We start from the raw sequence: 23,047 nt of genomic DNA, 5'->3' as shown, positions 1-23,047 counted from the left end.
TCACAGAAAGCTGACCCTCTGACCATGTCAATCCCGATTGGGTGGACCCCCATGTTACTTTATAGTATAGGCCAAGCGGCTTGGTTTGGGGGCCTTGCCAAAATTGAGACAGAAAGAATCCTTTTTTGTCTACCTGTTGCAGTAGAGTTTTATCTTTTCAATAGCTTATTTGGCACTTTGCAACCCACTGTGTGCCAAAGCCAGGAGAGGGGCCTGGAATAGCACCAGTGAAAGCAGAGAGTGCTGGCTGGCAAACACACGGAAGGGAGCAGGAGTTTCTAGCTGAGGAAAGGATGCCAGAGAAGGCGGTTTCAAGGGCTGCCTATACTAATGATGTAAACAGACTTTTGCCAGACTTCAAGGTACTGTGGCTCCAACCATGTCCAAGGTGAGGGCCAGGTTAGCAAATAAAGACCACAAAGTGAACATCAGCCATGCCAAGGTTACAGACCTCTAGGCGCACCAGATTACCTTTTTATAGGTGCTTACAGAACTGACCAGACCACAGCACAGAACTAGATAAGTAACTTTTCCCACCCTATTGAGGGCTGCCTTTTAAAGAAGGGAGAACTGAATTGCTGGGGAAAGACTCCAAAAGGGATCTAGTTGATTGCAAGGAGACTGTTTTAAGCCAGAAATCTGAATTTAATTAGAAAGTTAACGTCAAGAGACCAAACACATGGGAAGTTTTCAAAAGTCTCCACACCACCTGAAGACTCTGCTGAAGAACCTGAGACCATAGGGTCAGATCCCTCTACCTAACCACCTCTCTCAACCATTTCTAATGTCCCATTCAAAAGCCATTGTTGGATAAGACATTGTGCTGAACTCGACCTTCTTGGAGAAGGACTGTGCAATCTTTCCAGGTCACACCCAGGAAAGCAAAACCAAACCTTTTGTTCCAAGATTCCCCAAACTTCTGAGTACCTCAGCCCAAGATAGGAGAGCAAGAATTTCCTCAAAAGACCTTTTTGTTTTCTTCTTTGTAGTATTTTGTGGGAACTTTCTTTAAGATATAGCCTCCATCCTCTCTACAATATAGATCGTAGGTCAATTCTAGGATCAAAGTTCCTCAGGCTGGACTCTTATAAATGGAAGATTTTTGAATAAGGAAAATTCTCAATGAAATCTGGCTTTCAGAACAGCTGTTGGTCTATGGATTTAATAAATAGGGTTGGAGACTCAAAGTGAGTAAACACGCTGTCTTGAGTTCCCTCAAAGTAGAGTCTGAAATGGAGGTTCATGAACATGTGGTTTATTGAGAGAGGACTCTCCTGAGGTAGGGAGTGTGAGAAGCAGGGTGGGGCAGGGGAAAAGCTGAGCAAAGACATGGTCTTAGCTGGAGTCTAGCTTTGCCAGATTCCAGTAGGAAGCCATCCATGAACTGTACTACACAGTGACCCAGCTTGAGGGAAGCAGGCTGGCCTGTTGCATTCCTGAATCAGACAATCAATGTCCAGGGGTGGGGTTGCATAACCTTTTAAGCAAGATGGATGTATTTGGTCAAGGGCTATTCTCTGAAGAAAAAGTGCAGCCATGAGACAAAACAGCACTGTAAGGGGACCTGGGAGGGAAGGGCACTAAAGATGTCGTTGTTCTAAAAACTGATTCTTCACACACGGTCCCAGTAGTATCAGCATTGCTGGGAACTTGTGAGAAATGAGAATTCTTAGGCCCTACACCGGACCTACTGAGTCAGAAATTCTAGAGATGGGGCCAAAGTGTTAAAACACCTTCCAGGTGTTGCTGATACGTCCTCAAACTTGAGAATCATGATCCTAAACGATACCGCTCTTCCTTGGAAGTATCAAATACCACAGAATAGCATGATGTGGGAGAAGGCGATGGCACCCCACTCCAGTACTCTTGCCTGGAAAAGCCCATGGACAGAGGAGCCTGGTGGGCTGCAGTCCCTGGGGTCATTAAGAGTCAGACATGACTAAGTGGCTGGCTTCACTTTCACTTTTCACTTTCATGCATTGGAGAAGGAAATGGCAACCCATGACTGAAGTGACTTAGCAGCAGCAGCAGCATGATGTGTGGGAAATGAAAAGTGCATCAACTTCTCAAAATATTAACTCTACAATAACTGACAAAAAATTCATTCTCAGTACAGTGTTCTGACCAAGTGACCCAGCCTTAAAAAAAAAAAAAGTGATACCAGTGCAATAATTGCATGGCTATCAAATATGTTGGAAAAACAAGGCTCTAGGATAGGATATCAACAGTTAAATATATAATATATATTTATAAAATGGGCCTCTAAACTTCACCTGCTATAAATGTACAGCCCACTAGGTTTCTGAATTACCTATTATTCTTCATAAACTTTCATTAACCTTCACCAATTTGATCCTCAGAGCAACAAGTATTCATAGTTATTCAAAGCAAATACTGACTGGATAAAGCTGTTGCTCTATCCACCCAGGAAACTAGAGAATTATTAAAATTAGAAAATTCTCAAGTTTCAAATTGCAACATAACATTCTACAATCACTTTCTACTCAACAAACATTACTCCATTTCTTAATATTAGTTATACTTTTATTAAGACAAGTTGAATGCTTCAAAATATAAATCCTTTTAAAAAGATCATAAAGAAGGTTGAGCATCATAAAGAAAGCTGAGTGCAGAAGAATTGATGCTTTTGAACTGTGGTGCTTGAGAAGACTCTTGAGAGTCCCTTGGACTGCAAGGAGATCCAACCAGTCAATCCTATAGGAAGTCAACCCTGAATATTCATTGGTAGGACTGATGAAGCTCCAGTATCTTGGCCACCTGATGTGAAGAGCTGACTCATTTGAAAAGACCCTGATGCTGGGAAAGATTGAAGGCAGGAGGAGAAGGGGATGACAGAGGATGAGATGGTTGGATGGCATCACCAACTCAATGGACATGAGTTTTAACAAGCTCTGGGAGACGGTAAAGGACAGGGAAGCCCGGCGTGCTGCAGTCCACAGGGTCACAAAGAGTTGGACACAATTGAGCGCCTGCACAACAATAAATAAGATCAAGATCTGAGAAAATAGGAGAAATCGGCTCTCTGAACTGAAAACAAACTCTGTATCATGTCACATTAGTACAAATCATATGATGCCAAAAGTGTTTATTCTTACCCAGATCTCCAATACCATTTTATCTTCCTATCAATTCAGGGAGGAAATCAAGATATGATTACATTATTCCTCAATCACAAAACAATGATTTCAAACATAATAGCACTTAATGCACCAGTATTACTTTTAATAATTTAAAGTTTATTATTTAACCTAAATTTTCAAAATGTAACTTGGAAAGACAAGATTCCCACCTGAGAGTCTTTACAAAACCTAGGCTAAAATTTAAGGCATAACAGATTTTTGAGAATATTATTTCAAAAAGTTCTAAAATCTGTTCTAAGGAGGAATAAGTTGGACTCTTTAAAGTGTCAACAGTAATTTCACATTGTTTTGAGGAATAAAATCCATTTTTATTTATAAATATTACTGGGAAATGTATTAAAAAGGAGATGTTTTATGGGGAATGTAAGTCCAATTGAAATGTTTTAAGCATTGATGATTCACAAGTACTGTTATATTTCTTATTCATATCAAATATAAAAAATTCAATAAGGTACATTTATAATGGTGCATTTGTATATTATAATCAGCTAGTGAACCTAATGTTTAAAAGTTTCTATTTGTCAATATTAACCATACAACTAAATGGCTTTTGTTTTATCTAAAATTCTGCCACAGCAATTTTTCAATGCATACCTTAATGTTTTGTCTTTCCCTTTATTGCTGAACATATGAAAACACTAATACATCATTGTGAACAAACCTCTTTGATTGGACCTTTATAGTAATGCATTTTCTTAATTGTTTAATTGAAGGATTCTCATTAACATTAAAGTCTATAAAGTCTGTTAGTACTTTCAGTCAAAGGAAACCAATCTATTGGTTTTAATTTACTGTGGGATTTTTTTTTTCTTTCTTAGAGCTCAGCTTCTAAATTATAAGGAGGCTCTGAACTTGACCAAGTATCTCAAAGAAGAAAAGGAATATTTACCATGGCAGAGAGTCATTTCGGCTGTAAACTATATTATTAGCATGTTTGAAGATGATAAAGAGCTATACCCTATGATTGAGGTAATGCTAATACTATATCTCATGAAAGTAGATGTTTAGTCCCATTGGTAGAATAGGAAGATTTCTGAGAAGGAGCTCCTGGGAAATGGCAAAAGCATATCTTGACTGCCAAGTAAAATCAAAGGAAATTACAATGACTTGACTAATCAAATCAAAGAGATGCTATTTTCTTTCAGCTTGAAGTGTATCAGTATTTCTGGTTCAGTATACCACTTAAAGGTGTATTTCAGTGTTAGAAGAAATACAATAGTTAATATTTTATTTAAAACAAATAACGTTTTAAACCATAAATACAAACTAGATCCTATTTTTAATGGATTTATCTATGTTAAAATGAATTTTTCTTATCAAAACATAATTTTCCTTATTATTACATTGAGATTTTATTATAAGACAGTCATTCAGACTACTTTTCTTGGCTTCGTAATTTCTGCAGCACTTTCCGATTACAAGGACACTTGTAATTTTAAATAAATTCTGGATTCCAATTTCTAGCTCTTCCATTTTCTTTATGAAAGAAATTGGACAAATGATTTCATATTTCTTTATTTTCTTTGTACAATAGGAAGTTAGTACTTGACTGCCCATGATAATGGGATAGTACAAGCCACTCCAGTACTATTGCCTAGAGAATCCCATGGATGGAGGAGCCTGGTGGGCTGCAGTCCGTGGGGTCGCTAGGGGTTGGACACGACTGAGCGACTTCACTTTCACTTTTCACTTTCCACTTTCACACATTGGAGAAGGAAATGGCAACCCACTCCAGTGTTCTTGCCTGGAGAATCCCAGGGACGGGGGAGCCTGGTGGGCTTCCGTCTATGGGGTCACACAGAGTCGGACACGACTGACGTGACTTAGCAGCAGCAGCAGCAGCAAGAATCATATAATATAAATAGCCTTTGTAAATCTTAATCTAATATACAAATATTAGTTACTATTTCATTAATACTTGAGCAATCTTTAGTATGGTAAGTCTATCAGGTGTTATTCTTTTATTAAAATGTCAGCTAAGAAGTGGGGGTTAAAAGGGTTAAAAGTTCTATAAAACATTAGAGAGTGATCCAGAATGTTCTTATGTTCAGAACTGAAGTAAAATTGCTATGTGATAAAAACTGGAATATATACCTTTCCTAAGTACAGGCCCAAAGTTCTCTGAACTAGTAGGGGAAAAGATTACCACTGGGAACTGTAGATAACAGTAAATGGGAGACTGTCGCTAAATAGTAAATTATTACTCACTTCACATGGTGCTTTTATTTCAGAAATACTTCCGAGATCAAGTGAAGCCCATTGCAGATTCTCTGGGATGGCATGATACTGGAAACCACCTCACAAAGTTATTTTTTTACCTTTTTAAAAATTAATATTTGTTTAATATTTGTGTGTGTTAAGATATGTTGAAAAGTGCTCAAGACCCCAGCTGTGTGTGTGTTTCTTTTCTTAGATTACTCCGTACCTCTGTATTAGGACTGGCATGCAGGATGGGAGACAGCAGTGCCTTGAACAGTGCTTCCCAGTTATTTCAGGAGTGGCTAACTGGGACTGCAAGGTGACTGTTTCCATGTTTTCATATCTAGAAGACTTTAAACTGAGAAATGAGGAATTAAAATCTCTGATACACTGTTTCTTCTTCTAGTGTTCCTGTAAATCTCAGGCTTCTGGTTTATCGGTATGGTATGCAGAACTCTGGCAATGAGACTTCATGGAATTACACTCTTGAGCAATACCAGAAAACTTCACTAGCTCAAGAAAAAGAAAAACTACTGTATGGATTAGCATCAGTGAAGAATGTTACTCTCTTGTCAAGGTAAGTTGGAACTTTTTAAAAAATTACATGAATGGTACTCGATAGTTTACATGTCACAGTCTCTTTAAAATGCTAATTAATGGAAGATACATTTCCAAGAAAGTCTATTAAAAAATTGTTTTCCCAGCAAGAAACAAAGTATCCAAGAGTGGCTTAAAAAATAAGGACACATTATCTCATATAAAAAATTCTAGAGGTAGATAACTTCCAGTCATGTACAGTAATTCAACATTTTACCCAAGACCTAGGCTCTTTCTCTTTCTTTTCTTCCATCTTCAACATGTTGAATATTTTATGACTTCCAGAACTCCAAATATTTTGTCTTCACAAAAATATGTTCAATGGAAGAAAGACAGGAGCAAAAGAGCTCCTCCTCACGACTCTGTCTTTTATGATAAGAGGTCAGTTATCTCCACTGCCTCTCATAATCCAGCACTAGGTCACCCTTGATCATTCTGGGTGATTCTCTGGGTCTACCACTTGATCACTTGCTGACTGCTACGAACTTGAGTTCCTTTGACTGACTTGGGCCGATCATGCTACGCTGAGGATGGGGTAGCAATCTGCCTTCCCTAGAATCAAGGACCCCTTGATCCAAACCCAGAACGAAACTGGTCTCTGTCAGCAGAGGACTGTCAATCACAACATGCATGCACACACAAATAGTTATTTACATTATACTCAAAATATACAAAGACCCCTTGAAGCCCACCTATGAATGTTCTCCCACTTCACACCTATGTCCCAAATCAACTAGTTTCTGCCTTATTCATTTTTTGCTTATATAGATTCTGAGATATTTGCTTCATTCATTTAACCAACACTTAAGATATCCTTTCTATGCATAGGTATGTAGATTGTGGGAATAAAAATGAAAAAGAATAATATCTATCCTTGAGAAACTGATAGATTCATGGGAAAGGCAGAATATAAATAGTAAATTATAGTGCAATAACGAATTTGTAAGAGCTACCAGAAGCAGTTTGCTTTTACTTAGCAGGGCCAACAATGTACTTTCACTATCTCACCTCAGGGCTATATGTGAAGTCTCCTTCTCTCTGGCCTAAGATAGTCTATATATCCAGAACTTGATCATCTTGACATTCCACAAAACATCATATTGATTCATTACTTGGTTGCCATTATGCTAATTGTTGTATATGATGAGAAAATTAGCAAGTACTTAGATGCCTTGTGTGCGTGTTCAGTTCTGCCCAATTCTTTCAACCGCATGGACTGTAGCCCACTAGGCTCCTCTGTCCACAGAATTTTCCAGGCAAGAATACTGGGGTGGGTTGCCATTTCCTACTTCAAGGGATCTTCCTGCAAGGATCAAACCACGTCTCTTGGATTTCCTGCACTGGCAGGCAGATTCTTTACCACCGTGCCACCTGGGAAGTTCCACTTAGATGCCTTACTAATATTCTTATGAACTAGAGGATAAAAGATAAATTGTACAAAATTCAGGAGTGCCCCACTCCAGTGCAGTTTATGGAAGTTTATTAGAGCATGCTCAGATATTCCCTCTGGGTACAGCCATGGAATAAAGTGAATAAAAATCTATTTGGTCACTTAATTTATCTTGGACTTATTTGCTTTATACTCTAATTATAGCCAACTAATCTAACCATACAGATTATATTAGGAAGTTGTTTTTTACAATCTTCAGTTCAGTTCAGTCTCTCAGTCATGTCTGGCTCTTTTCAACCCCATGGACTGAAGCACACCAGGCCTCCCTGTCCATCACCAACTCCCAGAGTTTACTTAAATTCATGTCCATTGAGTCGGTGATGCCATCCAGCCATCTCATCCTCTGTCGCCCCTTTCTCCTCCCACCTCAGTCTTTCCCAGCATCAGTGTCTTTTCAAATAGGTCAGTTCTTCACATCAGGTGGCCAAAGTATTGGTGTTTCAGCTTCAACATCCGTCTTTCCAATGAATATTCAGGACTGATTTCCTTTAGGATGGACTGGTTGGATCTCCTTGCAGTCCAAGGGACTCTCAAGAGTCTTCTCCAACACCACAGTTCAAAAGCATCAATTAAGACTTAACTGTAATCCCATATAAAATAAGAATAGAAGGACCTCCCTGGTGGTGCAGGGGTGAAGAATCTGCCTGCCAGTGCAGGAGAGGTGGATTTGATCCCTGATCCGGAAGACCTCACATGCTGCAGAACAGCTAAGCTCATGTACCACAACCACCGAGCCTGTGCTCTAGAGCCCTGGAGGCACAGTTACTGAGCCCATACACCACAATTACCGAAGCCCACATGCCCTAGAGCCCAGGCTCTACAACGAGAGAAGGAACCACAACGAGAAGCCCATGCACTGCAACTAAAGAGTAGCCCCTGCTCTCTGCAACTAGACAAAAACCTGTGCAGCAACGAAGACCCAGGACAGCCAAAATTTTATAAATTTATGAAAAAGAGAGTATCAGTACTTTATTAGTTCCTTTTTTAGTTTAATGGAGTAACAGGCAAATGGATGAAGTGCTTCTATTAAATAAATGCAATTAAAATTTTAAATTAATAGTTAAAATTGTGGGTTTTAACTGTTATAGTACTCCAAAATAAGTGAAATTTTCATACAGTTTACAATTCACTAGTCCTCAAAATTAAAATCAGTTAAGTATTTTAGAAAATACTAAATTGTGTTTTATTATTTTTCTTATTTAATTGTTTCAGTTGGTGACTCAAGAATTAAATTACTGGAATGAAAGTTATGTTCTATTGGAATTTAGCTAAGGGTGATCACTGAAAGTTCATTTTGAATTGCTTTTCCATTTGACTTAGGTATTTGGATTTACTCAAGGACTCAAACCTTATTAAAACACAGGATGTGTTTACAGTCATTCAGTACATCTCATATAATAGCTATGGGAAGACTATGGCCTGGAATTGGATACAACTCAACTGGGAATATCTAGTCAACAGGTGAGGTGATCAGATAATGATTTGTTGTTCTCTTTGTCTGATACCATGTACAAGTTCTTTTTTCTCTTTTTTGTGCTTTCTCTGACATCTATACAATATCTGAAATGCCATATTATCAGAAGTAAAGGATTATGGTATTTGCCCTCTAGGGAAGCAATATACTAGTTGAAGCATAATTCCTTTCCTGGAAAGTAGTGTTTCCGACTGATCAATAGATTCCTGAAATCTTCAAACACACCTAAATTGCACCTGAATCATCAGAGAAGCCCCTGAAGGAATTTCCCTGTAGCTCATACAGTGAAGCACCTGCCTGAAATGCGGGACACCCAGGTTTGATCCCTGGGTAGGGAAGGTCCTCTAGAGAAGGGAATGGCAACCCACGCCAGTGTTCTTGCCTGGAGAATTCCACAGACAGAGGAGCCTGGTGGCTATAGTCCATGGGCTCTCCAAGAGTTGGACACGACCGAGCAACTAAGCACACACATGTGACTTATTTCAAATGATGCACATTTCATTTTAAAAGTTAGTTCATTGTTATACCTCTTAAAAAATTAAGAAGTAGGAAAAAACAGGTTTGTATTATCATAAAAGTCAAAAACAGTTGACCTTAAATCTATTAGACCTAAAGTTTAATTTTTCAGGACAAACAAATTAATGACTATTTCCAATGCTAGTTCTAAACCCTCTCCCAAGGCTTTTATTATTTCTTCATAGTCTGATAATCTAATTCTCATGTGATATTATTTCAAGTAGCCTAAAACATAAAATCATATAATAACCATATGTCAGACACAAACAAAAAAGCCCAATATTAATTATGGTTAACTTGAAAAAGTATAATTTCCCCATTAAAATTGGATAAGACAAATTAAACAGAAATGAGACAAGATTCAGTCAAATATTTTCAAACTCTTAAACATTTTCCAGACTTCAGAATGAGTGGTTTTACTGCCTCTCTTTCTAAATAATTTATAGTCATCTTCAAATAAATAATCTGCTTTTTTATAAAGCTTTTGCTTTATGATTTTTATAATAGCTGATGACCAACCACTAATGTCCTTTCCAGTTTGAGACTTAACCACAAAGTTCCAAAAACACTTCAGAAATTATTATTTGCTTTTATTTATTCAACTAAACATTTACATGAAACTGTGAAGTTGAATGAACTCAATAAGTCAATATTATGTGGTAATAAAGTTTGATTTTATGATTATGAATGAAAAATTAAGTCAATGGGACATGAATGAAATCATATAAACACTACCTCATAAACAAAATAATTTAATAAGCAGTTAAGTATAAAGTTTTATGTGCATGGCAGTCATTTCTTCTGGATAACATAATAGTACTTATATAATATTAAATCAGAGATTATTTTTATATAATTATTTTTCAAAATATTTAAGATATAATTAAATCCTTATTTTAGTTTTAAAAATAATCAACATGATAAATATACAGCACATTTCCCCTTAAATGGTACACTCTATATGGTATTAGTTTCTTGGAATAAACATATTTATATTAAATGTTGAAATATGACTGAGAATTAAAAATAACATCAAAGAAGCCTACTTAAGGACATAAAAAGATATCCACAATATAGGATAATGTAAAAAACAGCAGATTATAAAAACATATATCTACTATCATTCCATTTCTGTAAATAAACAAACATCCATGGAAAAATGACTCAAGGGAAAACAGCTATGTGACAAAAAGGATTACTTTTAGGTGGTGTGATCACGAGTGATTTCTGTATCCTTATTTTTGCTTCTCTGTACTTTGTGCAAAATAATATACACCCATTTTATGATAAGAAAATTGAAATTTTAAAAAAGGAAATCACACTAAGTTCCTGTAATGATATTTTACAGATTCGAAGAAAGTCTGTTATTACAGCTAACAGTTTTTCCAGTGATTTTCTATAATTTCTATAACATTTCTCTTCTGTTTTACTCTTTGTGACTAAAAATTAAAGAATATATTTAGAAACTAGCAATGAATAGATTGAATAAAAACTGCAACTACCTATATAAATTCTCAATCATATTTCAACATATAAATACATCTTAGTTTATTTAGCTAATCTACATCTTTTGGATAATTGTTCAAATTTTCCACTTTATAAATAATGTACTAATGAATATCTTTGAAACTGAACTTCTTTGTTCTCTTTGAACATCCTTGACAATTTCCTTAGGATACAAATAATACTAGAAGCAATACTGCTGAGTTAAAGGATGTGTTCACTTTTAGAGTTTCTGATGAATATTGCAAAATTGTCTCCCAGAACAAACTTTACTATTAATTTTGCCTATTTCCCAACCCTTGCCAATACTCAGCGCATTTATTTAAATATATTCTTATTAATTGAGTACATGAAAACTGGTATCTCATTTTAAATAATAATTCTTTCATTCAATAAATATTATGGAGCATATACTATGTGCTCGGCTCCATGCTTGGCACTAGAGATACAAGGAGAAAAAGATCTGGTTCTCTTGTTTTCATGGAGTTTAGAGTCTAATGATGAAGAGCAATATTAAGTACAGTGAAAGTGTTAGTCATTCAGTCGTGTTTGACTCTTTGTGACCCCATGGACTGTAGCCCACCAGGTTCCTCTGTCCATGTAATTCTCCAGGCAAGAATTCTGAAGCAGGTAGCCATTCCCTTCTCCAAAGGATCTTCCCAACCCAGGATCTTCAAACCCAGGTCTCCGGCACTTCAGGCAGATCCTTTACCATCTGAGCCACCAGGAAAGTCCGTAATAGTAAGCAAAGAATCACATAAATACATGTATAATTAAAACTGTAATAACAACAGATAGAAAAGGTTCTGGGTACACTGAAAGAGCGTAATGGGGAAACTGACCAAGTCAGGAGAAGTTGGAGGTTAAGGGCTTCCCTACTCACTGGAAAAGACTCTGATGCTGGGAAGGATTGGGGGTGGGAGGAGAAGGGGACGACAGAATGAGATGACTGGATGGCATCACCGACTCGATCGACATGAGTTTGAGTGAACTCCGGGAGTTGGTGATGGACAGGGAGGCCTGGCATGCTGTGATTCATGGGGTCGCAAAGAGTCGGACACGACTGAGCGACTGAACTGAACTGAACTGAACTAAGGGAGTGATGACTGAACTGAATTCTTAAAGAAGGGCAGGAGTAAATTAGATGAACAGGAGGTGAGCGTTCCTGGCTGAAAAGAAGAAAGCTAAGGGCTAAGGTTTTGGGGATCACATTAAGATTTGGGCTTTTGTTCTAAAAGCAGTGATAAGTCACTAATGGGTTTTAAATAAAAAAGTAAAAATGATCAATTTTGTCTTCAAAAGAAAGCTCTAGTGGTAAAGCCTAAATGGGGAACTTGGGGAAAGCAATTATACAGCTACTGCAGTAATCCTAATAAAAGATGGTGGTAGATTATACTGTGGATGCAATGATAAAGATGAAAAGATAAGAACAACCTTTAAAATTTGGTAGATTAGAAGTTAGAAAGCTTATTCAACTTATATGCAGAATACATAATGTGAAATGCTGGGCTGGATGAAGCACAGGCTGGAATCAAGATTGCCGGGAGAAATATCAATAACCTCAGATATGCAGATGACACCACACTTACGGCAGAAAGCGAAGAGGAACTAAAGAGCCTCTTGATGAAAGTGAAAGAGGAGAGTGAAAATCCTGGCTTAAAGCTCAACATTCAAAAAACTAATCATGGCATCCGGTCCCATCACTTCATGGCAAATAGATGGGGAAACAATGGAAACAATAAGAGACCTTGTTTTCTTGGGCTCCAAAATCACTGCAGATGGTGACTGCAGCCATGAAATTAAAAGAGGCTTGCTCTTTGGGAGAAAAGCTATGACCAACCTAGATAGCATATTAAAAAGCAGAGACATTGTTTTGCCGACCAAGGTCTGTCTAGTCAAAGCTATGAATGGTTTTTCCAGTGGTCATGTATGGATGTGAGAGTTAGACTGTGAAGAAAGCTGAGTGGTGAAGAATTGATGCTTTTGAACTGTGGCGTTAGTGAAGACTCTTGAGAATCCCTTGGATTTCAAGGAGATCAAACCAGTCAATCCTAAAGGAAATCAGTCCTGAATATTCATTGGAAAAACTGATGTTGAAGCTGAAACTCCAATACTTTGGCCACCTGATGTGAATAACTGACTCATTGGAAAAGACTCTGATGCTGGGAAAGACTGAAGGCAGGAGGAAAAGGGGACGACAGAGGATGAGATGGCTGGATGGCATCACCGACTCGATGGACATGAGTTTGAGCATGCTCCAGGAGTTGGTGATGGACAGGGAAGCCTGGCGTGCTTCAATCCATGCGGTCACAAAGAGTTGGACACAACTGATCCACTGAACTGACTGAGGTTAATAATGGAAGGCAAGTGACAAAAATAAAATGTCTAGATTTCTAGAAAAGATAAAGTTTTCAGAAGAACAGAGAGTTCAGGTGTGTAGGTGTGTGTATGTATATATACAGATATATACACACATTACTGAACTATAAGGAAGCTTAGGGCTTAGGCGAAAATGTTATTGAAAATGGTATATCATGGAATTTAAAATATTTTAGGAAAAAAGTGAAAGCAAAGGAAAAGCTGATGATCCTGAAGAAAGTAGGGATAGAGATGCTCAACGGACCGGAAATCCAGATAAAGTCAAAGAATGAGGGTAAATTATGTCATGGAGCATACATAAATTAATGATTTTAGAGGCAGAGTACTTATGGATGATCACAAAGTATGACGATGGAAATTGGTGGCCGGAGTAGAGTGGAGAAAATATCATTGGAAATGAGGAGGTCAAGAAACTAAGGAGTTAAGCTGTTGTATCTTCATCTAAGTGGACCTTGAAGTCATGGCCTGGAGTAGAAAAGACAACTAGGAGTCAGATGCCAAAGTGTTATCATAAATGAGATGAAGGGGAATAACCTGAAGAAGCAGAGGGTCTTACAGAGTGAAGGAATAATGGTTTGTAACCCATAACGGGGAGCATGATCACACCAATTCCTTTTCTGACCTGGTGCTATGGAGGATACAGGGAAAGAAACATTCTCCAAATGAGTAGTAGTATTCCCTGTAAAGGGGTAGTTCCAAAGGGCTAGGTGAAGGGTTTGAGAGGTTGGGTAACTCTAGATGGCCAAGTCAGAGGCAAGGAGGTACACACGTGACAGGTTCAGTGTCGTGCCTGAGTCTTACATTTTGGATAATGACTGATGATATTAAGTAAAGGGAAATTGTTTGCCTTAGACTTCAAAGAAAATAAAGACAAAAGACATAATGGATTTAAATTCAGTGGTGTCTGTGATAAGAGTGATCGTTGGACCTAGTATACCAAAATTGTGAATAATCATTAGAACATTTCTTCTCTTTCCATTCGGTTCATTTTCTCTTAATACTTCTTTTGCAAACTGATGATTCATTCCTTTGATAATTTCATGTTAGCGTATTTCTCCCTATTACCAATCTGAAAGGGCTTCCCTAGTGCCTCAGTTGGTAAAGAATCCACCTGCAATGAGGAGACCTGTGTTTGATCCCTGGGTTGGGAAGATCCCCTGGAGAAGGGAAAGGCTACCCACTCCAGTATTCTGGCCTGGAGAATTCCATGGACTCTATAGTCTATGGGGTCGCAAAGAGTCAGACACGACTGAGCGACTTTCACCAATCTGAAAGGATTCTTTATATAGTCAAAATATTTGCTCTTTTTACAACAAAATAATAAATTTTTACTTTTAATTTTATGGCAGGCTTCCTTTCACATAAATTTTTTAATGTGTATGTGACAAACTATTAGTTTTTATCTTCATGATTTCTGCTTTTTATGTGATACTTTTTAAATGTAAAATTTCTCCTCCTGTCTACTTCTTTATATGTTGATATATTTCCTTTATCCTTTCCCAACATTCCCAAAATTCAAGGTTGACAGATAATTCTTGTGATTGTTTGTCTTACACTGTGATTAACTGGGATGAAATTTTACCTGTATCACTGTCATTTGCATTTGGTTTACAGGGAAATTTGTGATTCTTACTTTTTAAGAGAGAAATGCAAAAGGTATAGGAATAGAATATAAATGCTAAAGTGCTATCTTTGCACTTAGCTTCAAACGTCTTTGCTTAGCAGGCTGATATAGATCATAATGCCAAATATGCAAGTAGCCAATAAAGCTTTATGGAAGCAGAATAAATAACCTATATCCAAATTTCTGTATCTTCAGGAAGACACATAGATTATTAGTTAAGATAAAGGTGACAGAGCTATTCTGCTGTAACAGAAAACATAGAAATCCAGCAGCTTAAAGGGCATAAGTAATTATTTGTCATTCAGACTGGTTTCCTGAAGTGAGCATTCCAAGTTGTTAGGGTGGTTGTGCTCCATGAGGCCTAGGGCCTTATTCTGTGTAGTTGAAATCTGAAAGAAGGGGAAGGAAAAAAAGAAGATCAAAGGCAAGCAATTTCCCTTTACTTCCCTAACAAGAAGGTGGAAGTTGAACCTACCACTTCTGTTTATTTTCCATTGATGAGAACTGGATCACCTGTTTGCACCTAGCTAGGAGGAAGGCTGGGAGAAGGCAATGGCACCCCACTCCAGTACTCTTGCCTGGAAAATCCCATGGACAGAGGAGCCTGGTAGGCTGCAGTCCATGGGGTCATTAAGAGTCAGACACCACTGAGCGACTTCACTTTCACTTTTCACTTTCATGCATTGGAGAAGGAAATGGCAACCCACTCCAGTGTTCTTGCCTGGAGAATCCCAGGGACGGGGGAGCCTAGTGGGCTGCCATCTCTGGGGTCGCACAGAGTCGGACATGACTGAAGCGACTTAGCAGCAGCAGCACCAGGAGGAAGGCTGAGACATGTAATCGGACTACAGTTCTCATGTGTGCAGGAAAAAGGAAAACAGATTTGGGGAATATAACAACTAGCCTACCATTTCTGGGAAAGTAGTGTGGATCTGTCTACAAAAAAAAAGTGCAAAAGTTGCTGCGAATTTCTCAATAGAATTATTTTAAATTAAATATGTTTACTTACTGTTTTATACTTATTGTACTTTGAAAATTACTTTTAAAAAACTCTCAAAAAGGACATGTCTGCATCTAGAGGAAAGATTTAAAGTTCTGAGCCCTTATGTAGCCTTTTCCACCCCTAAATTTCTCTTCAGGTATACACTCAATAACAGAAACCTTGGCCGGATTGTCACTATAGCAGAGCCATTCAACACCGAACTACAACTCTGGCAGGTAGGAAGATAAATTCCTCTATACTTGTCAAGGAAGGAACAGAATTAATTTTTTTTTCAAATAGAAGTGATATTTTCTCTATTCAGGTTGCAGAAGACAGGGAAAAAGTAATAATTCTTATATATAATTAAATATACATTTATTTTTTTCTAAAAAATTTAAAAATTTTATTTTAAAACTAAAAAAATTTCAAATAACCGAGAAATAAAGTTTAAAAGTTGAGAAAGGTGAGGCGTGGGAGGCTTAGGCTCATGGTCCATGAGACCATACAGTTTAGCAAGCCATGAGCAGTCCATCTCTCCTTTCCAGGTAAGTGTAATCCTGGGATAAGCTGGTCAAGATTTGATTCCTTTCAGAACTCAGAGTTTTGGAATTTCAAAACTAAGCCCAAATCTTTCAGATTTTGGATACCTCACTTCCTGTGGGGTGGAGGGGTGAGGGGATGTTCATTAACGTTAGACAAATAGAGATTGTATGAATTTTCAGTATCTGTTTAAGATATTGGAATGTTACATTCTTCTGTGAAACAAAATAATTCTTATTTTTGTAAATAGCAGATACTACTATGGTTAAGTTTGGGAGAGGGTTTTGGAGGGAAGAGGGAAAACAAACCAAATTTAATAGAAATTTTTTGATGAGCCCTCAATTAGTGAACTGAAAGTATATAAAACACTCCAGACTCTTGGAACAAAAGGCTAAGCAAAGCCATCATTCCACAGTACAGATTTTCCAGGAAACACCCTGGGAGAACGTGCAGAAAACTAAGAAACCTGCAGAAGCAAAGAGAGCATGCCAGCCACCACTGTGCTGCTCTCCTTCCCCAGTACAGCAGGGCCTCTTTTGCGGGACATGCTGCCAGGTGTCCAAAGCCATGGGTAATGACTACTAATCTGAGAGCTGGGCTCAATCTGAATGATGCATCAGAAGATGTATATTAATGCTGTTCACTGTAAATAAAATCCCTGAAGAATAATTGGGCTTAAGATTACTTTCTTATTATTGCCTTCTCTTTTATAGATCAAGAGCTTTTTCGAAAGATATCCTGAAGCTGGAGCAGGACAAAAACCTAGGGAGCAAGTACTGGAAACAGTGAAAAACAATATCGAGTGGCTAAAACAAAACAGGGACACCATAAGAAACTGGTTTCTTGATTTGAATGGTTAATGTATCCAAATATCATATTTTAATTTTGTGACTCTATTGTTTCTCCTGTTAAATATTTGGTGGCCTAATTTACAAGCACTATGGAGGGAGTTTTATATATAGATACTGCTTTCACTAAGTACTGTGTTTATATGTCTTGCAAAGCTTTCAAATTGTTCCTTTTTGTTTATGAAGGAAGATACTAATAGAGTAGTTAATGTACTCAGGGATTTCTTCTAAGCATACTTTGTAGGAGATTCTTTACAGACTGAAGATAATTTAATAGCCATTTTAAGGTCTTTAAATATCATTCTTTGTATCTTAAATCTGTGAAAATAGAACAATTTGGTCTTAGCTTTACATTTTTAGTACCAAAGAAACACCACTTAATCTTCTCTCTTGAATGATTTTTAAAGTTTGAATACCAGTACTTGAGGGACCATCTTAATCTTTATTTTATTATTCAGAATTACACAGATCTAACATCATTGTATTCACATATGTTTTACTCTTTTAAATCCTATCAAAGTAACCTGGGCTTAAATTTTACTCAAGGATTGCATGAATTAGCCAAAGAATACCTGACTCTTACCTTTGTTATAAAATCAACAAAAGAATTCTCCTCTCCTTTTTAAAATAAATCTGAATACTTACCTTGAAAAAATACACTGTTTTCCAGTGTTCCTTTACTAGCAGCACTCCCCAAATACTTTAGTAGGAGGCAATAAGATTCAAGAACCCAGTATTTTTCATGCTTAGTTTTCGGTCATCTTGCTCCATTCCCTACAAAGTTCCTTCAAATAAACTATGAAATTAAGGGAAAGATAGTGTTTAAATCCTACATGGATTTTAGAGGAAAAGGGCTAAATAACTGGAAACTTATTAGGAAAGAGAGAAGGGTGATCATTCCATAAAACTAAATGGAATTAGAATTTAGCTTTGATCTTACCTAGCAATCTTTAAGTGTGAAAATAAGGAAACCCATGGATGTTTCAAACATGACTCTGCATATCTGAGGATATATCTTCTTAGATATAACTTTAATGTGTAAACCCTTATATCCTAATCCATACAGAATCAGTTCAGTTCACTTCAGTTGCTCAGCTGTGACTCAATGGACAGGAGCACGCCAGGCCTCCTTGTCCATCACTAATTCATACAGAATAGCACTGATCAAATTTATATTCGTGATTTGACTAAAGATATAAATTTTGTAGGAGCTGGTGGCAAGAACATGCTTAATATGTCGCTTGATGCCTAGTAGATCCACAACACAAGTCCAAGAGACAGAAAAGATAGTAAATTAGTATATTCCAATCTGCTGTATCTAGAAAATCTAAATTTATTTGCAACCTTCAGAAGTATAATTTAAGATTGGTTTGATGATAATTGAAACACATGGAAACAATCAAAACCCTAGCTTTGACTTTACATAAAAAATATTCCCTAATCAAGGACTCTCAAACTTTGTAAACTTTCCTATTGCTGTTTCTTAATTTTTACTTTTCAATCCACATAGCTAAACTGTCAAAGTCAAATGTAGACTGGGGGGAAGTGGGGGGAGACAAAAAAATATATTTTCAGACTAAAACTTTTAAAATATTGTTTTAAATTACTTCAGAAGAAAAACACATTGACATCATAAATCATCAGGAAAAAAAAAATATAATCCCACTATCCTCATGGGGATTAACACCCTAACTTCAAATTGACCACAATCAAAACCAGTACTTGAAGTCTATGTATTGTTTCAAGTGGATAAATAAGGAAGTAGGATGTTTTATCCTTCTGCTTTATGCAATAAATTCTTAAAAGAAAAAAATTTGAAGGAGATGGTACATGAAACAGATTCCCAACTTGCCTATAAGTCATTCTGCTTCATTCCACTCTAAGCATTAAAACTGAGAATGAATTGTTTAGTTCTATTTACCCCATATGAAAAAGAACCGTGCACACTTCGTTATAACTCCACTAGCCAATCAGGCCCTTCACAAACAGTATCTGGTTTTTAAAGGCTGATGACCAATAGATAGATCTATGCCAAGAAGAGTTTGCTACTGTGCTTTTATGGTTGTGTCATGATTTTTACAGGGAAAAGTTTTAGTATGTGGTATCCAAAATTAAACCACAATAAACCATCAACTTTAAAGATTTAAGAGGAAGAAATGATCAGCAAAGTCATGTAGCAAGAAGCAGGGCCAGTAATAATTATTGCCTCCTTCTAGGCAGTTTATATTGCAGATCACTGCTATCCACCCACACAAGTGTAAACTAGGAGCTTATATAATAAACTAGGAACATATAAGTGACAAGCAGGGAAGTTCTGGGGAGCAGAGATATACAGCTAGGTTGAAGGCAATGGTACTCCTACAGTTTACCCTCCGTGTAGATAAAGTGTTATTACAAAAATAGATAAATATAAGGTGGGAAGAGAAAGCTAGAATGGTAATTCTCAAAGGGAGAATAAGCAGGGAACAGAAAGAAGAGTAGACTAACCAAAGAAACTTCCAAAACTGCTAAATAATACTAATAGTGATAGTAACAATAATAACAAATTCCTTTCTAATACCAAGTCCTATTCTAAACACAAGCACTCCACATACATCAATTTCTATATTTGAACTTTACAAAAACCCGTGAGGTAGGTACTGTTAATATCCCCATTTTACAGATGGAGAAACAGACAGAGAAGTCACACAACTTGCCCAAGGCCCAAGAGTTAGTGTCTGGCATGAGCCATGACTTGAACTTAGTTTATCACCAGAATCTACTTAACCATATATTAAAGTAGAAACGAGTGTTTTAAAATTAGTCACCTTGAGTTTCAACTACTTGCCTTTAATCTCCCAATTGTTTAGTTTCCTCATATATAAAGTGAGGATAAAAATAATCACCACATCCCTGGGTTGTTGTGAGGATTAAATGCAAAAACACATGTAAAGGATGCATTGTATGGAAAATGATAACCACTTAATTAACACTAGATGCTATTATCGTTACTATTGTGATATCTCCTAGTCTTCACTTAAGACACCAGTTTGGATAATAAAATAAAGTTGGGTTTAGGAATAACCAAAGCTATGCAACTGAAGGCACTAAGGAAAGGCAATGTTCATTAGTAGTCACTGTCCATCCCTGAATAGAATTCCATTATCTCACCCCATCATGAGATAGTTCAGCATAGGTATGTGACTGACTTTGGCCGGTGAAATATTGGTGAAATTGATGTGTGTCAATCTCAGGCGGAAATGTCCAGAGTCAGCACATGGTTTGCCACATTCTCCATTTTTCTTCTGCCACTAGATCCAACAATGTTCCAGATAGAGGCTGTTCTGTTTGCCTGAATTTCAGGAGGAAAACAATAAAACCAAAAATCAGTTCTTTGAAAAGAACAAAAAAACTGACAAACCTTTAGCTAGTATGATCAAGAACAAAGTGAGATAATTTAAATTACTGCAATCAGGAATGAAAGAGGAGGCATCACTATCAAATTTACAGAGATAAGAATTAAAGAGAACTCTAGGCATAGCCATACACCAACAAATCAGATAACTTAGATTAAATGAACAAATTCCTAGAAAAACACAAACTATCAAACTGACTCAAGAAGAAACAGACAATCTAAACAGACCTATAACAACTAAGATTGACTTAGTAATTAAAAACAAAAACTTCCCACAAAGAAAAGCCCAGGACCAGATGGCTTCCTTCATGAACTTTACCAAATAGTTAAAGAAAAATTAGCACCAATTCTTCACAAACTTGCAAAAAATAGACAAGGAGGGAACACTTCTCAATTCTATGAGGTCATTAACACAATGATACCAAAACCAGGCAAAGACATCACAAGAAAAAAATCCCCCAAACTACAGATCAACATCCTTTTTTAATATATGCATAAAAACTGTCAACAAAATACTAACAAACCAAATCTAGCAACAAAGAAAAATGACTAAAGACCATGAACAAGTGCCAAGTGGAATTTATCCAAGAATGTAAGATTGTTTTGACATATGAAAATCAATCAATGTGATGTACTATACTGAAGGAATAAGGACAAAAACTACACGATCGTTCCCATGGTGCAAAAGAAACATTTGAAAAAATCCAGAACCCTGTTACGATAAAACATTCAACAAGCTAGGAATAGAAGGGGACTTCTTCAGCCTGAAAACAGCATCTATGAAACACCAACAGCTAACATTACACATACCGGTGAAAGACTGAATGCTTTGCCCTTAAGATCGGTAACAAGACGAGGATGTGCTTGCCAACTTTACTTAACACTGGAGTGGAACTCTTGCAAAGGAAATTAGGAAAGGAAATAAAAGACATCCAGGGCTTCCCTGGTGGCTCGGTGGTAAAGAATCCATCTGTCACTGCACGAATCATGAATTCCATCCCTGATTCAGGAAGATCTCACATGCCATGGAGCAACTAACCCAGAGGGCCACAACTATTGAGCCTGTGCTCTAGAACTTGGGAGCTACAGCTACTGAAGTCTGTGAGCACTAGCGCCCATGCTCCTCAACAAGAGAAGCCACGGCAACAAGAAGCCTGCTCAGCACAACTAGAGAGTAGCCCCTGCTCTCTGCAACTAAAGAAAAGTCCACGCAGCAATGAAGACCCAGCATAGCCAAAAATAAATAAATTTTAAAAAGTATTTTTAAAAAGATATCCAAATTAGAAAAAATAAAATGATCTTTATTATCAGAAGACATGATCTTACACATAGAATATCCTAAAGAATACTTGCACATACACATACACAGACGATTACCACTAAATGAATTCAGCAAAGTTGCAGGATACAAATTAATTGCATTTCAAGACATTAGCAATGAAAAATAAGAAAATAAAGTTACATTCCAAGACCATCTCAAAGGATAAAATACTAAGCAACAAATTTAACAAAAGAAGTCCAAGACTTGTAGACTTAAAACTAGGAAATATTATTTAAAAAAATTAAAGATCTAAATACATGGAAGGACATCTCAGGTTCATAGATTGGAAGACACAATATTGTGAAAATGGCAATACTCCCCAAATCGACAGATTCAACATAATCCCTAAAAAATGTCACCTTGCTTTTTTGCAGAAACTGAAAACCTGATCATAAAATTCATATTGAAATGAACACAGAATAAACAAAAGAATCTTCAAAGTAAGAACAAGTTGTAGAACTCACATATCTCAAATTTAAAACTTACTACTCAACTACAATAATCAATAGAATATGATACTGCCATAAGGAGAGACATTTAGGTCAATGGAATAGAATTGAGAGTCCAGAAATACTTACATATATGGTCACTTGATTCTTCACAAGACAATAATAATGTAGAAAAAGTCTTTTCAATAAATGGTGCTAGGATAACTGGATATCCACATGCAAATAAAACAAAGTTGGAACACTTTCTTACATCAAATACAAAAATTAGCTCAAAATACATCATAAACCTAAAAGCTAAAACTACAAAAGAACAAAACAGAACAAAAAACATGCAAGTAAATCTTTGTGATCTTGGATTAGGCAATGATTTCTTAGTCATGATACCAAAAGCATAAACAACAAAAGAAAACAATAGATAAATCAGTCTATATCAAAATCAGAAACTTTATTGCTGCAAATGATACTATCAAGAGAGCTATAAGACAAACCATAGTACCAAAGAAAATATTTGTAAATCAAAAATCCTAATTAGGGACTGGTATGAAGAACAATTGAACTGAACTGAACTGATGAAGAACAATGCTGCATAAGAACCTGGAATGTTAGGTCC

General features: G+C 36.8%; 1 protein-coding gene and 1 long non-coding RNA gene across 2 annotated transcripts in view; one reads left to right on the top strand and one right to left on the bottom strand.

The window, feature by feature from the left end:
* ENPEP (glutamyl aminopeptidase) overlaps nucleotides 1–17,963 on the top strand; it is an 82,165-nt gene extending 64,202 nt beyond the window's left edge. The window contains exons 14-20 of the mRNA XM_055434170.2: nucleotides 3,980–4,130; nucleotides 5,393–5,466; nucleotides 5,575–5,679; nucleotides 5,767–5,937; nucleotides 8,728–8,868; nucleotides 16,043–16,121; nucleotides 17,139–17,963. Of these exons, the coding sequence (XP_055290145.2) occupies nucleotides 3,980–4,130; nucleotides 5,393–5,466; nucleotides 5,575–5,679; nucleotides 5,767–5,937; nucleotides 8,728–8,868; nucleotides 16,043–16,121; nucleotides 17,139–17,285 (868 nt within the window). The 3' untranslated portion in view covers nucleotides 17,286–17,963. The remainder of the gene's footprint in view (nucleotides 1–3,979; nucleotides 4,131–5,392; nucleotides 5,467–5,574; nucleotides 5,680–5,766; nucleotides 5,938–8,727; nucleotides 8,869–16,042; nucleotides 16,122–17,138) is intronic.
* LOC129561540 (uncharacterized) overlaps nucleotides 1–23,047 on the bottom strand; it is a 124,527-nt gene that overhangs the window by 75,797 nt on the left and 25,683 nt on the right. The gene's annotated exons all lie outside the window — the stretch shown is intronic.

This window comes from Moschus berezovskii, chromosome 5, assembly GCF_049115385.1.
Source record: "Moschus berezovskii isolate FMDL1 chromosome 5, NW_MosBer_1.0, whole genome shotgun sequence".
Lineage (NCBI taxonomy): Eukaryota > Metazoa > Chordata > Mammalia > Artiodactyla > Moschidae > Moschus > Moschus berezovskii.
The sequence above is the reverse complement of the archived record's forward strand: the minus strand, read 5'-3'. Positions and strand labels throughout refer to the sequence as shown.